The sequence below is a fragment of the Lactuca sativa genome, chromosome 2 (genome assembly GCF_002870075.4).
Source record: "Lactuca sativa cultivar Salinas chromosome 2, Lsat_Salinas_v11, whole genome shotgun sequence".
In the NCBI taxonomy this organism is placed as follows: Eukaryota; Viridiplantae; Streptophyta; class Magnoliopsida; order Asterales; family Asteraceae; genus Lactuca; species Lactuca sativa.
The window spans coordinates 181,252,452-181,269,793 of NC_056624.2; the positions used below are offsets into that span (position 1 = coordinate 181,252,452).

The 17,342-nt window shown below is 34.4% G+C and overlaps 2 protein-coding genes across 2 annotated transcripts; both read right to left on the reverse strand.

The window, feature by feature from the left end:
* Window positions 1-3,808: 3,808 nt before the first annotated feature.
* Window positions 3,809-7,335, reverse strand: LOC111876653 (protein LONGIFOLIA 2). Its single transcript, XM_023873206.3, has 5 exons — window positions 6,868-7,335; window positions 6,671-6,723; window positions 5,021-6,577; window positions 4,771-4,921; window positions 3,809-4,692 (listed from the first exon to the last, which is right to left on the reverse strand). The coding sequence occupies exons 1-5, from the start codon at window positions 7,025-7,027 to the stop codon at window positions 3,977-3,979; spliced, it is 2,637 nt and encodes an 878-aa protein (XP_023728974.1). The 5' UTR covers window positions 7,028-7,335; the 3' UTR covers window positions 3,809-3,976.
* Window positions 7,336-14,091: 6,756 nt separating this feature from the next.
* Window positions 14,092-14,653, reverse strand: LOC111876652 (60S ribosomal protein L39-1). Its single transcript, XM_023873205.2, has 2 exons — window positions 14,493-14,653; window positions 14,092-14,391 (listed from the first exon to the last, which is right to left on the reverse strand). The coding sequence occupies exons 1-2, from the start codon at window positions 14,493-14,495 to the stop codon at window positions 14,239-14,241; spliced, it is 156 nt and encodes a 51-aa protein (XP_023728973.1). The 5' UTR covers window positions 14,496-14,653; the 3' UTR covers window positions 14,092-14,238.
* Window positions 14,654-17,342: the final 2,689 nt, after the last annotated feature.

The following is a 17,342-nucleotide window of genomic DNA, read 5'->3' on the forward strand; positions in this document are numbered from 1 at the left end:
TCAACATCAAATTCATATGAACAACAATATATTTCAGCACCATTATAAAAATCTAAAACTAAAAGTTGAAATTGTAGAAATTGGCTAGTTGGAAGAACGAAGAAAAAAACCTGTTTTCTATGGAATGGAATTGCAAGTCTGGTAAATTAAATTGTAGAAATCTCTTTGACCAACTATTGGAGATAGAAGCTAGCTTCGATTGGAGATGGGGTCGCCGAGAATAACATCTTCATCTTGTCAACAAAATGGGGAAACAGATTTGCAGCTTCTGATCCACGGCTTCTTCTTCATTCGTCAATAATAAAAGAAAATAGGAGGAGGCAGACATAGAATACGTATCATATGAGAGGCTAGGGTTAAATAATTGGTCAAGGAGATTTTTATGGTAATTTCCATTTATTAAGGGATTTTATTTGAATTATTATGCTAAAGTTACATAATTACCCTTATAACAATTTTTATTTATTTAATTATTCCTAAATAGTTGCTACAAACATGTGAACATATATATATATATATATATATATATATATATATATATATATATATATATATATATAATTCCCCCAAGTCTGAAGTAGGAGCGCATTGAAGCCTGGTCCTGCTTCAAATTTATACTTGAAGGCATACACAACCGAGCTTCTTTATTTAACTAGGTTAGGGGAAGTTACACCGTGATGTCTTTTTTTAAGCGTATGTGAACAAGATTAGAGTTGTGATAACTTTGTCCATGTTGTAATTTATTCTTCATGATTGTGTATGATCATGAAGTTTTAGTATCAGAGGTGTCGCATTAGCCGATGTGTCAAAAAAACTAATGCCGATCGAATTTCCTTGAAAATGGAACTGTCCAATAAAACCCAAACGTCATTGTCGCATTCTTGATGGAACCTTAACAACTCCAAAAGGAAGAAGATGTATTCCCTTGGATGCTGAAAATAGAGCAAGTACATATGTCTTACTTTTTCAAGAATATTCCCCACCCTCCACCCATGCCTTTAGTTCGCATTGACGAAATCTGCAGTAGAAAACTCACTCCCGAGAATTTATGGAGGAATTGCCCTGATTTGGTCGATTGGTATAAACTCTAAATGTGGACCAAAACCATATTCCGAGATTAGGGTTCACAATTGGACAAGATATTTATCAAAGAAAAAGGAAATGATATTTGTTTGGTAGTAAGATTCATTGAACCCTACTTCCTTTCTTGATGTCTAAACTGTATTGGCTCTCTTGTATGACATTTTCATTTTCTGATGAATAAGCTTGATGGATTAGTGTTCGAAGACGAAGTCAAAGTGATCAATTAGGGTTCGAAAAAGGAAGACGAAATGATTGAATAGTGTTTAAAAATGAAGACAAATTACAATCTTTATGCCACCAAGAGGTTATCCTGAGACCGAACATCATGAAGTGACTAAAATGCCCCTCATATGAGGGGCATGCGAGGAGCATTAACGAAGAAACCAAAATGGTAACTAATACATGGGATAAATGTGTTATACAAACCTACAATTGGACTATTTTTGATAAAATAAAAAACTATGACTAAAATTGCAAAATTATTCCAACCACATAGACCATTTCTATAATTTATTATTTTGTAAATAATGTTACAATTTTTTGAACTTAATAAGTTATCTTTAACTTAGTTCGGAGAAAAAGACAAAAATAATCACATTTCTTAATCATTTCCATAAAATAGCCAAAATAAGAAATTTTCAACTTTAGCCAACGAATCGTAGATGTAGGAAAGGTGTTTGCAATTTCGTTAAGTTGACTGCGATTTCATTATGTCGACTGCGATTTCATCTAATTATTTTCCGTTTTTACAAGTCTTTATCGCATATGACATATGGCAAGAAGTACACCTCTTGCGAGTCACTTGAAACTCTCCAAGAGTCAATCCAAGAAGACCGAAGAGGGTAAAGCAGAAAAGGTCCTTTATGTAACATCCGATCTTTTGAGGTATTGTTATTTTCTATAAAATTTAATTTCAAAGAATTCTACCCTACGTTGGGCATAGGAGGGAGTTTGTACGTGGGGATTAAGTGACCTACGTTAGGCATAGGTTAAGCTACATTGGGCGTAGGAGCGCGGAACCAAAACCCTAATCTTTGGGGTTGTGAGCCTTATTTAAAGACTCTAACCCCTTGAGGCTCTCTCCATTCTCAACCTCCACCCTCCCAAACAACTTCCCTGAAATCCTAGTCACCATTTATAAGTTTTGCGCTTTTGAAGTGCTTTGTGTTCACTTTTAAAGGAAGAAGAGTATTATGGAACCACTTGGGAGCTCAAATCAATGTAGATTTGGAATTTGCATCCACTCATTCGTATCTAGAAGGTATAAAGTTTCTACTTTGATGATGTTTCATGTTAGATCTAGTTGTTCTTGAGCTACTCTAGATCATTTGAGTATCATTTCCAGACATTTTTAGGGTTGTTAAGTCATATAAATGAGAGCTTGGTTACTCTCATCCATCCATGCATGAGTTCCTAAGCAATAAATAACTTTAAGGACCTAGGTTTAGGTTTTGTGCTCCTTGTGACCATGCAAATGGATAAAGTCAGAGACTTTATCCATTAAGACGTATATATGGTATAGATCTGTAAATATGAAGAGTTGACCTTCTGTTTTAACTTTTAAGGACTTAATAATTAAGTTGGTCATCATGAGGCTATGCTGGGCATAATTTGCTTTACGCTGGGCATAGCCATGATTTTGCTCGTTTTACCACCTTAAGCTCTACTTTAGGCGTAGAGCTTCATGCTACGTAGGTCAGCTAGATCTGACCGTTGACTTTTTAGTCGTTGACTGTTGACTTTGACCAAGTTTGGCTTAGGGTCACATTAAAGATTTTGGGTTGTAGATTAAGACTTGGTCCCTGATTGTTGTATAAGTAACATGTAGATATGGTTATCGGATCAGTGAAGAGCTCGGTCTAGGCTTCGTCCTATAGCGTAGTCTCGACTTTAGACTAGAGCAAAGTGCAAAGTTGATCTTAACGAAGATTGGTGATATCCAGAGGAAACGAATACCAAAGTGCGGTCCCAATCAGAAGTTCTAAAGCACAATCTCTATGTCAGTAGGAGCTTCAAGGGTGAAGTAGTTTCTAGTTCTCCGCTTCGGAAGTGTCCATTTGACTTTACACCAACATGTCAAAGCCATTGGCCCATCCTACAATTTTAGGTCAACATCACTATAAATACATGTTATTTATTGTAACTCTGATGTGTGATTTTGTGACTACGTAACGAGATAGGGTATTCTTGAGTGTGGTAAATACAACAATATTCTATAGCATTCGTTTATCAATACAAGAGTCTTTCTAGTTTACATGTGGACTTAGCTTGATCAGAAAGATCAAGTGAACCATGAAAAATCTTATTGTGTTCTTATTTAATCTTCTTAGCATAATTGTTTATATCATTGTCCTTGCGAGGTCAGAGGCAAAACCAAGATTTTTGAATAAAAGAGGGCTTGAAAGCAACCAATTGTAGAGTTAAGGAGGCTTAAAATAGACGGTAAGCTTTACGTATAGTGAGCTTAGTTAAGGAGGTTTAAAATAGACGGCAAGCTTTACGTATAGTGAGCTTAGTTAAGGAGGTTTAAAATAGACGGCAAGCTTTACGTATAGTGAGCTTTGGCTGATCGTGGACTTATAGTCCAATTAAAAGAGATGGATTATGGGGGCTCAACACCCACATGTCCACCTACTATCTCCACCACCGTGTAAGGTTGCATCTTAATACCCAACAATATATGTGGAATTGGTATTCATTTTGTACATGCCTATACTATAGGAAATAGTTTAAAGCAATGGAGTGATATACATAAATGCAGTCAATTAGTCTTGTACTATAATTTATATGCTTTTGCTTTGCAGATACATGCTTTCACTAATCTAAACTTGTGCTTCTAAAGCCAGCAAAAGATAAGAAAATGAAAACTTAAAAGGATGACAGGATTCAACTTCTACATGGGAAACAATTGTCTACGATGCCTCACTGACCAATCTTGTAGACTGTTTACTTGAGCATTCACAACCTCACTCACCAAGTCTTTAAAAATCAAACGCTCTATATCTAACACTAGACCTGGAACCTCATAACAGTATTCCTCCCAATCTTGTGATCTCTTATTCACATCTGCATTTATGATGTTTATCACTTCATCATCATCCTCATCATATACAACTCTCTTGGACTTATTTTGCAGACTGTCGATTTCTGAGCACACTTCTTTCAGTAGCTTGTCTTCATTCAAAATCCTCCCTTTAGGCCCAAAAGGACCTAGCATGCCTAATTTGTGGCCAAGAACATCGTTCACAGTGTCAAATACCATTTTTCTTCGGATTTTGTCCTTGGATTTTGATTTGTGGTTGAAGTCTGTACATCCTTTGGTTTTCTCCAAAACATGGAACAACTCAGGGTTGATTAAACCACCTGTTGGATGAATCTGCACTATTGTGGTGATGCGAACCAGATCTTTTAAGAAACCTGAGGCTAGTATTATCTCTCTTACATATCTTTCATCTCCAGTTTCACCCACACATGGAGTGTGATCGACACTAGCATCATCAGCCTTGGTGTTCAATAACTCAATTTGATGAACTAGATTCTTTATGTTTTCTAGTTTCATGCTACTGAACTCGGAATATTGTGCTTCTTCAAAGTGTAAATTCTCCTCATCTGAAATGAGATAGACGTAATCATTGTAAGCCATTAAAATATAAATAAGGTAAGTGGCTTGATAGATAGGAAACGTACCATTAAAAGCATTGGATTTCTTCTTCACTGGAGATGGTGGGTCTTCTGTATAGAACGCATCAAGAACAGATACAGGACTTGGTTGTTCCATGGTATGTTTGGCATGGTCAACCATCGACTTCTCTTCGGTCAACCTTTCTGCTATATTACCCTGGAGAAAGATAACACGTGTTGAAAAGTTAGTATAAACGTTAAGTGATGAGTTTGCATATGTTATGAGACAATCACCAAAGTACAATTAATTACTCACCCTGTGGTTTTCCTTTGGTCGATATGGGCTATTCACCTCTTGCATCCACTCGGTGCTCATGACTTCTGAATCACTTTGTGAAGCGACACTGTTGCTTTCTGATCGAAAAGAAACTGTATCACTCTGTTGACTAAAAGTTCTTGTTTCTTGCAATGTATCCATGGATTTGGCCTTTGGTTTTCTTGTTCTTGAGCCCACTTGCATACCGGGTTGCTTTCTGGTCCTGCTCAATTCAGATGAAGGTCCATGTTTCAATGGCTTGTCTACACCATTCTTTGATCTTTGAATTCTTGGGCCCGGTGGTCCAGAATATCTTGAACTTGTGGATATGTAATCTGGAAAGTTTGAAGTTGACAGTGGTCTACTAGTTGACTTCTTATCTCTCCGGATTGAATCTTTCAATCTGCCCCTACCAATGGAACTGGAATCGGAAGTTAGCGTCGCAGGTTTTATGTCGACTTTCAGGAATTCATGTTTCCTGGGAGGGCTAATTCCCTTGATGGTGGGGGAAACCGGTTTATGATCATCAATGGTGCTACTGCTGTTGTTGTCCAATGCATGATCTTTGTACTCTAACCTCCTTCGTGTCTTCTGCATTGCTTCTAGTATCTGTTTAAGGGCTCTGAGATCCTTCCCTGATGATTTAAAATCGTGTTCAGTCAACCGTTTCTCGATCGCGCCATAAATGGAAGGGGAAGCAGGTGCGGATTTTTCTGGATCTTCCTTACTCTTGAATGGTGGCTTCTGTGCGCCTCGATTACTACCCTCCTGCTTCCATGGAGCTGTTTCCAGTGGTATTCTTGTAATTACATGACCGACTCCCCTCTTTAGTTCCTCCTCTTTTCTTGATTTTGACTTTGAGACCGATTCTTGACTTGAGCAAGGTGTCTTCAACGTCGCACTTTCATCAATGGCGGCTGTTAAGGATTCCAGACCCATCAACCTTGCGACAACACCTGATGATGGTCGTTTATTAGTTCTTGCGGCGCTCTCCATGTCACCTAGCAAGCTTCTTCTTGAATCAATGGCGGAATTACTGATACAGCTTTGCCTGCTGTCTAATGATAACCTTGGAAGCTCTTTGATCTTCATATTGGATTTCAAAGAATATCGTGATTCCCTTCCATCACATGACCTCCGTGTTGTCTCCTTTACTTCCTTGGGTGACCATGGAATTTCCCGCAGGTTTCGACCGTTTTCATCGGATTGACTGGTCTTTTTATGTGGGAATGGCCTTGGGGAATCGATATGCTTCATAGGAGGACCCACCATAGCTTTGATTGATACTACACGAGGTTCTCTAGTCATGGAATCCCTGACTACATCTCTGATATCAGGTGATTGTATAGAAAAATCTGGTTGTTTTCTGGTTAAGAATGGGGATGAAGAGGGTTCAGAGACGACACTTTGGCAAGACGACGATTGTTCTGTTTGAACTCTTTTACAACAATCTAAAGATGACAAAGCGTTAGATGAAGTAGAAGAAGACACCGAGGTTCTTGGTAATTCAACAGAGACTCTCTGCTTCTCTTTCATGGCTACCTTGGAGTTTTTTTCCTACAAATTTGTAAAAAGAACACCAAAATATTCCCAAGTGAGCATTTTAGGCAAATTTCAATGGTTATTTCTGCTTAAGCTCGTGTTGTTTACCTTGGTTTGCTCTGAAGGCTTGCTAAAGTCTTTGTCACCATTGCCACTTTGACCTAAAGATCAAGCAATTGGCAATTCGTTAAGACATGGAAAACCAAAGCGATGATTATATATTCATATAGTTCTATTGCTTGTTATTTCTACTATTGTATATGGAAGCTTTGTTTAAGGTAGAACTAGAGCATTCATGGTGGTACCTGAAGGTGGAGGTAGCCTCTTCTGGTTGTGGCGGCGGCGTTGGCCAAGGAGGTAACGCCGGTCAAACAGCTGAAAGATTCCATTCATACATCCTAATTGCTTCTGTAACTCTTGTTTATCATCATCTTTTAAAGCATACACAACCTCCTTCGTAGCCATTTCCACCACCAGCGTCCACCGCTGCTAATTCCTTCTTCCACTCAACCAAATCAGGATGCAAATATCATTAAAAGATGCTTTACTTGCCCAAGTCGCTCTCTTTCTTTATTTACTAAAATCTACAAAGATTGTTGCTTTTTAGGTTCTTGAAGAGATTTCATTTGATGGAATATAAGGTGGGATATTTTTTTTGAGGGAATTGAATTGGGTGTCAAATTTTAAGAATGAGAGGGAAAATTGCTGTCATTTTTATATAATTTATTTTTTGCAATTGTGGAAAGAGAGAGGAGGTAGTGGGACAGATATGCACTGGCTTTCCGGTCTTCCATGTGGACAAAATAATGTGGGTAGGGTCTCAAGTCTGCCTTCTTCATGTGGTGTTTGTCAGGTGATGCAAGTTATAGTAAATTGCATGTATGCACTGGCACCTTCATGCTTCAAGTTCTAATCCCTTTTTGTAAGCCTTTCTCTTTTGCAAATTTACCAAACTATCCTTCATGTTCTTCCTTCTGTCAAAACCTTTTACTCTTCTTTTCTAGTGATTTAACACATTTCCCTCAATATCATCAAATTTCTAACTTTTTATATTTTATATTTTCTTTAAATCAATAAATACACTTTAATTCAATTGTAATAATTAGGGGTGAATATCATATTTTTCCTCGAACCTTATATCATAGTAACTATAGTTTGTAAAAGAAATTTATTATAGTATCAACTATATTTGGTACAAATTTATTTAGCTAGTAACAACTTAAATGATATATCATAATTTCTTTCTAATTTTCGATTGTAATAATTAAATACTAACGACACAACACATTTTTGTCCTTTAGTAAAGAAATTAGTGAAGTAGTTCTTTTAGTTAACTAAAGAATGAACTTTTTAATTTTTTTTTAATTTAATGTTATAATAATTATTGACCACGTCTAAATGATTAATCTTGTTCTTAAAGTTGTAAATACTAAACACATTTAAATATTTAATATATGATTTCGCGCATATATATATATATATATATATATATATATATATATATATATATATATATATATATATATATATATATATATATATAATGAATTTGTTGTATATTATTAGCATGATATTTAAAATTTTATATTATATCCTTACCAAGATTACTCCATTGTACGTTACTACAACCAAACATATTGGTTATCAATTTTTTTGGTTCAGTTGGTAAAGTCAGTTGGAAAGATGTTGGTTGGTTTTCCATGGAATGACAGCCTTAGTAATAATTGAGATCAATGTTATGTTGAAAAACTAGTTTTTATTTTATAAGCTATCCGATAAAATGTAGTCATTGGTAAAATATAAACTTAGAGCATCTCCATTAGAGTTTTCTTTTATGACTTATTACTATTTATTTTTTTAATAAGCTCTCAACCTCATTGGAATAAATAGCTTATTTGATTTTTTTATTGACTATTCAATGTATAATTTGTCATACTTTCATGTTTGTTATATTTTACCCCCTCATCTTTTAAAACATTTTAGATTGATAAGGGAGGATTAGTTAAGAAAAAAAAAATCTATTGTGGAGGTTAACTAGATATCATTTAATTAACGGTTAAAAGTTAGTAAGATGGTAAAATGCCAGTGATTTTAATTTATACTATAGTTTACGATTAGAGATAATCTTGTAAACTATATATATTAACAATCACGGCCTACCGATTTCATGAAATCACTATGATATCAAGACTCTAATCGTGACGCATCACTTCTGGATTCTCATGTCCTCACATATATGCAAAAGTGCAAAGACTTCCTTGTATAATTACATGCGATTAAGGTTTGAAAAAGCAAAATGATCGAAAAGCTTTGATTGTAATAGCTTCCCAATAGGCAAGACGCTTTTTCAAAATTCAAATCATTTCTAAAAGCCATTATGAATTTTCAGAAATAGTCTCCCTTTAACGTTTCTTGCAAATCCATTATAAATCGTATCATTGCCAATTTGCCATGTCCATTTCTTCTTTTAAGTTTCTTGGTATTGGTGGGTTCATTTAGGCCAATATCCTTAAAACACAACCTATACAATAATGCAACACCATGGTCATTGGTTCTCAGCTTCCAAATCTTGAAACGACACCCTTTGTGGGGTCCACAACCCCGTGAAAAGCTACCGGCGATATCTTCGGATTGGCAAGAAACACCTATAAATGGTTAAGTTGGACCATTTCCCATTGGAAAGCACTCGTACCACAGGTACAAACTTGTACTTTTGCCTCAGTATATTTACTTTGAAGGTTGTACACAAAACTAGAAACGCATTAGGTGCCAAATCTCCCATCATCTTTATGCCATTCCATTGAAGTTTGAAGGTGTGCATTACATTACATATTTACATTTGTCATGTGCCTACATCCACCAATTTTTGCTTATAGTACAATGGCTTGCATGATTAAGGAGGTACAAGTCATGTTATGCACTCATGCATTGCCTGTATGTATGTACGATTTTATTGCATGAGTTACAAGTCATGAATACTTTGACCAAGTAAAAAAGTAGTGATAAAGGTCATCTAAAAGTGTATTATTCGTGTTGTGGGCACATGATTGCACCTTCTAACTCCTAACATTTCTCTTCTCGATCCCCTACCCAATTACCATGTGGATTGACACGTTTTAAAGTGTTGTATTGCAAGTCAAATCATAGGTGGCCAAGGATGTCGTATCAAAATAAAATATAACATGTAATATAATACAAGATTCGACAAAAAAGTTTCATCATACATGTTAAAATGAAATAACAAAAAAAAAATCCATGGATCATTATTGCAAAAAAAAAAAACTTTATTTGGGACACTAAAAATAATGGTCATGTGTATGTTCATGGGGCTATCTATGCAATTTATATAATTCATGAGTCATGACACATGTGAGACAACCATGTTAATTTTTTATTTTATTTTTTGTAATTTATACTTTATTTATCTAGAACATACAATGTGTTTTCAGAAAGAGATATCGTTGCATGTTAACTTTATCATCGGTATTTATTGTATAAAGTCTTATAAGATTGATTCTGATTTGTAAGTTTTCAAAAAATTATAATTAATCAAGTATTATATGTGACTGTCAGACATTATATTTTTTTAAAGGATATTTACACATAAATTAGTTAATATATTCTGCCATATGCAAAATATTCCTTCTTAAAAAGGACGTCACAACTCACAAATCATGTTACAGGTTTTTGAAGGGGATAACCTTTCGGTCACATGGTGCAAACTCCAAAGTCTTATAAATCTAAAATTGGGTGCTAACAAACATAGTTTATTAAAGAAAAAATAAACATGGTTTATGTTCCTAATTGACTATATAACAACATGGTGCAAGGTAATGTAGTTTATATATTAAAGAGTGTTCAATCTTATAGATTAAAATTTTAAACGATTAACACATCTTATGACAAGTGATTATTATTTTTTTGACCAAACATAATTTTTACTGGAATTCACATTCAAATTCCTACAAATTTCTTTAAATTCTTGAACCAAACTCCCCTTTAGTTTCCTGAATGAATGAACGAAAAATGGAAACACTCCTCCCTCATGGAACTAAAATCAGCTAAAAAATCACAATGAGGAATGCTTAATACCTTTTTCTTTGAGTGACAACCAAACAAGATTTGTTTTTTCGATTCCGGTTTAACGCTTCATTTGATTACATCATCGATTACTGCATATGAAACTCTACCTTAGAGCATTTTGAGATATCAAATTGGAGATATCATCAAAAAATTTGAGTGATCAAATTAAGTGCTATTTTCAGTAAGAATTTTGGTTCTCGATTAAATGGCACGTCAATAAATCACATTTAACTTTCTCTTTTAAGTAAATCTCCTCTTCTTCGTGTACGCTACACATTTCTTCGTAATTTCGTTTCCATTTGGTTATTCAGCTGGAATGTAAACGTTTCTGTTACATAAAATTCCAATAAAACATACTTTTATAAGAAAACGTACGAATAGTAATGGATGTTATTATTAGTTTTTAAGAAATCAATAATTTGTTTTTGGAATGTATCATAAATAAGTAATTGAAATTTCCAGATAATACCATAATGGGATGAAAAGCACATGATGAGATTCCATAAAAAAATGGGATGATTGAAATTTTGGAATTTAGTTTTTGACATGCTTTAGCTTTATTGTGCTCTGCTCCTCTGTTATTCTGATGATATGTGTGTCATATGATCATCTTAAAATTCAGGATCATGATCAGGATCCACCGTTCCGTACCTTTTCTCAATGCAACAAAATCAAATGGATAGTGATGTTTTCATTTCAACAAAATCAAATTCATAATATAAGTTTAAAAAATAGAACAAACAAATTCTATCTTTCTTTTAAACATATGTTGTAATTAGTATGATTTTTTATTATTATTCAAAATTAGATATTCCACGACAAATAACCATATACCTATAGTCGAATTACTTTGTCCAAATAATAAAACCCACGAAAAGTTTAATATACTATTAAAGAGAAATTAAATATCCTCCTATTTTTTTTTTCTTAATGTTCAAAAATATAATTAATTTTGTCAAAAGATGATACATGTCATCATTTCATATGTAGGAAGAAAATGTAAGATAATATTTAATTTCTCTTAAAAAGAAATTACTTATAATTTTGTTTATATTTAAAACAGAACTTGAACCATCAACCTTAAATATAAATATCAAAACGTGATATCATTGAGTTAAAAGTCCTTTAATAATGAAACCCAATGATAAAATAACTACAATAAAAATCAAGTTTATCTATAATTACAACCTAAAACTACAATATAAGATAAATAGATAATAGTTTTATGATGCAATCTAAACAACCTCATAAAAATATAACTCGATTTCTATTGTTTTTTTTTTTTTAATGTTTAAAATTAGGTCCATCCATTCATTTAAACTGGTTTTAACAGCTAATATAAATCTACATTATTCAAAAATAAATTGAAGATATTACTATTTTGGGATATTATTCAAAAATAAAAAATAATTAATTTTTCTAATCATATTAATAATTTGATCATCTCTCAGAAATTTTTAGAAAAGGTTGTTGACAATAATTTTGCTAGTTTTAAAATAGAACTGCTTGCGATCTTCCGAAGTTTCAAAATATTTACTCTAAAATAGTCGTTTACAATAACTTTTGTTAGTTTCAAAATGCCCCCACTTTCAAAATTTATTATTTGTGAAATACATTTTCAACAATTCTTCAAACATAGTACTTTGTTGAATGTTGAACCAAGAAATGATTATCAAAAGTTGTCGATGTTGCGTCATGATTCACATCTACATCCACACAAAGAGTCGTTGGAATATTGTGAGAATACATATGTTATCGATAAATGTAATTTTGAGTGTTATGATTGTCCTGATGGAGAACACGATTTTGGAGGAAAAAAAATCATTTTGAGGTACGTCTCCCCAATATCAACTTAAGAGCTCGTTTATACATATACACCATCAATATGCCACAAACCTCCAACACATCATAAATAAACCTATTAATGCTCAAAAGCAAATAATAGTAATACTTGAAAGCTATTAAAAAGTTATATCTTAATTGGTGGACAAACACATTTGTTTAAAATTTTATGGACGAAGACATTCGTATAAGAACCTAATTGTATCTCAATCATTTCCAAATTCCAACCCAACAAAAAGTTTTGGGTTATTTACTAAAGAGTCCAACGGTTGACTGATGATTGTTGTTATTGACTAGTCACTACTACTAACGAATTATACAAATTAATTTAATTACAACTCCACAAAGTTATCGTAAGTGATATGATTGTTGTTATACAAAAGATTTGACAAAACGAAACTTAATTTCAGTAAATAATAATATAAAAAAAAAAAAAAAAAAAAAGTAACCTAACATTCTCACAAAAGCAGAGAACAAATATCGTTGAAATGAAAATTCAGTTATAATAGCAATAATATTGTGTCCTGGTTATACCACCATGTGTTTGTATGTATTAATTTTTTGCTTTTTAAAGAATAACAATAGCAATAACGAATTGAATATATATTTTAATTTTAAATAAAAGGTTAGGTTATGGAGCTTTTGCAATCTTTTGACGAGTCATCAAATCATACCAGGTGAAGGTACAAAATCTTTTTGTCATATAACTTTTCATGTTACATCATCTCTGAAATTATTATTAATCTTTTTCCAGATTCTTAGTGTACATGTATCTACTTATTGCTTGTTTACCAACTATTACCATATTTATACAAACAGGTAGCAGAAAATTAGGTAATGGAATAATATCAATCATATCATATCCTCAACAAGATTATCGATTCGATCGCCTATTTATTTTACAAAAATAACCTAATGGGAAATTACAATATTATCCACCATATACACTAAAACCCTAAAATATCAAAAGGCCTAAGCTTTAGATCAGAAAAGCTCCACACTTGATATCAAAACACAAAATTTAAGAAAAACCCCACAGACCGTATTTTCTTCATCAAATTTAAAGTGTCTACATAAAAGATGGGTTTAGAAAATCCAGAAAAGTGATAAATCTCTTATTTATGGCCCCACAAGTTTAGTTTATATGATTTTTACTTTTTGAATCAATAAATTGAAATTAATATGGCCCCACAAGTTTAGTTATGATTATGAATTACTCTCTCTTAGGCCTGTTACTTATAAGCTATAACCAGTTACATTATGAAGAATATCAATGGAGTCTGCAAGAGGCCAAGTAAAATCACCATCAGCATCAGAGCATATCATACTTTTATTTGATGCAGTGCATCAAAGTTGTTGCAGCAGATGTACAGACTCAAGAGTAAGCACATTTAACAGCTAGTAAATGCATTGCATTTAAGGATTTGAATCTTGGTGATATTCAATTCAGAATCCTACTTTTATACACACATTTAAGACCACAAAAGAGTTTCAAGAAAGCAATAATCAACACAGTTACACAGGGCCCCCCTTATTTCTCAGGCATTTAAGAGAATAAAGCAGGACTTCAAAGCAAAGTTATGGAAAAATTCAACATACTAAACTGACAACAAACTGATAGACATGGTTTCTGATTCCAATATGTCTCAAATTTTGAATGTGAAACGATACATAATCAAGAATTCCAACTTTTTCTGTTGTACATCTTAGTCATTACAGATCAAATAAAAGTATACATCAAGCTCCTTAATTTAAAACCCTAATTTGGTGCGGCGCCAGTGCCTACGTTTAGCATTGTACCTGATAGTGTTGTCGGTGCGCATACGGATCCAATGAGGAATAGGCCTGTTCTGCCTCATCTTCTTCGCTAGCTTCTTCTTTATCATGAACGACTTGTGCGACGGCTGCAATCACAGTTAACAGAATTCATATGCGAAACAAATACGACATGCTAAATCGATATATAGATTCAAAAATTAAAATCAACTGAAAATCTAAAAATTACCATGAGCGATTCTGGTCTGTAGGTGTATCTGCCGCCGCAGAAATTAGAAACCCTAGATACAGCGAACTCTTTCCGGTCGGACTTTCACTTTGTACCCGTAGAATTATAACTCGGGTCGCTAGTTTTGTTTTAAACGACTTTCACTCTTACCCTTTCAATCATCAACTTAAGTCATGTTAACCCCTTTAATATGTGAATTATTACATTGTTATCCACCTTTACATATATCTTCGATAAGTTGAAAAAATATGTGAATCAAAACTCTCTTTTGGTTTGATAGAAAGGAAATGATCTGATAATTGAAGGGTAGATGTTATATTAGCTCATCGAACTTGTGTTTGTTTTAAAAGGTTACCCAACTTTTTTTTGGTACATTAAGGGAATGAACTCTCGTTTTCTTGTTTTAAAATATCCTTATGTGACCTGATACCGGGTAAGCTGTAAAATGTGTGCATTGACCACTGTTTGACCATCAACTGCACCTCCACCTCCACCTCCATTAAAGTATACTCACTGTATCTACTCACTGTACACTGAAAAACAAAGAACAAATCAAAGAAGACTAAGGGGAAAAGAGATAGAGAGAAATTATCCTCGTGATCGATTAAGAGCCATCGATCCACCGATTTCCTGATTTCGTTCATATTCCTTCCTACCCTCGATTAGTGAGTACCAATGACGAAGAGCAAACCAAAAAAAGGGCCATTGCAGGTCGACTACCCCCATGATCTCGTCTTCCCAATTCCCACCACCACAAAATCAACTAGCGATTTTGAAGAGATTGTGCTTGCTTCTACGTTCGTATCCTTTACCCCAAGCAAAATAGAGATCGATCCCATTCTTTCGCCTCCTTCAATCGATTGTAGCTTCTGGTATTGATTTTAGGTATCAATCAAAGAACGAATAGCTCCTACTATTCCTTCCCAATCGATCACAGGTACCGCCGTTCATTTTGTATTCTTCAGACATTTTCTATGTATGCGCGTGAATCCTCAGCACCAAGTAATCAAATCCCCTTTCTTCTTGTCAGTATCAATATTTAAGTATTTGATAATGACGATTTTGACTCATATGTTACATCGATTCCAGAAAATCAGACATCATATATTGACCCAGGAGGTGTAACCGGATAAAGAAAGTCGAACTTACCGGATAAAGTAGTGGTTGGCGTCAGCGATAGGAAGTATGGAGCGGAGATCGGAGAAGGGTCACAACTCTTCTCTCTGATGAGCATCGTGAAGGAGTCTCTTTGGGAAACGAGCCTAACGATGTGAACGTTGAGGTTTTCATCTACATGTTGCCCTAATGATTGTAGGAAAGGTTGCGATGGGTTTGGCCATGGTAAAGGAGATTGTGGTGGGCTGGTGGCTAAATGCAAGTTCCAATGAGGGGGTTGGAGATTAAAAAGTAAGATGTTATATATGTAGAATATATGATGTGGCTACATAAAATAATTATTAAATCCACATCAGCATTGTTACCGGGTTACCTGCTAAATTCGAGTAAAATGGCTTATTTAACAGGTAAAATGACACTTTAGGGATCTATTGTGCAAAAAAAATGTTTAGTGACCAAATCGAGAAAATGGTAAAAGTTTGATAGGCTAATATGACATTTGCCCATAATTGAATAAATCAAATAATGAAATGGACAATGTATTGGAGTGGTTTATTACTATTTCATGTTTGGTTATTCGATTGAAATCATGGGCAGATTTACTATGTAGCATGGGGTAGCACGGACTATCCTTCAAATTTTCTCATAAAATGGAAATTTAGTAAAAATCGTTGAAAAATTGTCACAAGTTCGTTGGAAATGTAACACCTCAAAAATTTTAAACTATTTCAAACTTTTAAATGTTATGGTTTAAACAAAATCATTTATGGTATTAACCCACATTTAACAAACTGGTCCCATAAAATATTGGGTGTTACCATTAACAACATCAGGCGTCGCCTTCATCTCCTCTGCGTAACAAGGAAATACCTCTAGTAAAGGTGCAGTGGCGGTATCGGAAGGGATCCGAGTGGACTTGGGAGCCAGAGTCCGAAATACGGGAGCACTACACGGATCTATTCGTTGCAGCAGATTTCAGGGACGAAGTCTAGGTCAAGTGGAGGAGAGTTGTAATATCCCGAGCTTTGCAGGTCTATTTCGAATCTCTCGTCTTTTATTTGGGTCAGGGAGGAGTACGTTGAGCGTACTAGGCGCGCCCTAGTACGCTGGGCGTACACTTATGTACGCTAGGCTTACTCACGTCAGGTGAAAACCCTAATATTTAAGGTTGGGGACTATATAAACACCCTTATGGATCATTCCCTCTGATTATCCTTAGCCTCCATATTCCAGAAAAAGTTCTAAACCCTAGTTTTGTGTGAGAGTGTGAGTTGGTGTGTATTTTGAACCCTTGAAAGGTGAAGGCATTGCATCAAGTAGTTGAAGAATGAGAACAAGACTATAGATCTGAAGTTGTGTTGCGCCCTAGAAGCTCCAGAAGGTAAAAAGCTTGGAACTTTATACTTGTATGATTTAGATCTAGTCATTTTAGCTTAATGGAAGCATTCTTGTCCCAAAAGTCCCAGGATGTTGTATGTTATGATTTGGACGAAATGAGTTGTTCTTTCAGACTTTAGAAGAGGTCCTAAGTGATAAAAATGGTGTCCCAATAGCTAGATTTGTCTCATGCATGAAGTATGAAAGTCTTAATGGATTAAGACCACGTGTTAAGAACTTTCTGGCGTCCAAAGTGATAAATTTCAAGACTTTATAGTCCTATGGCACATTTGGTCGATGGATCTGGAGATTTGGGCTTAAGTGCTTAAGACATTAAGCACTTATTAGGGTTTTGGT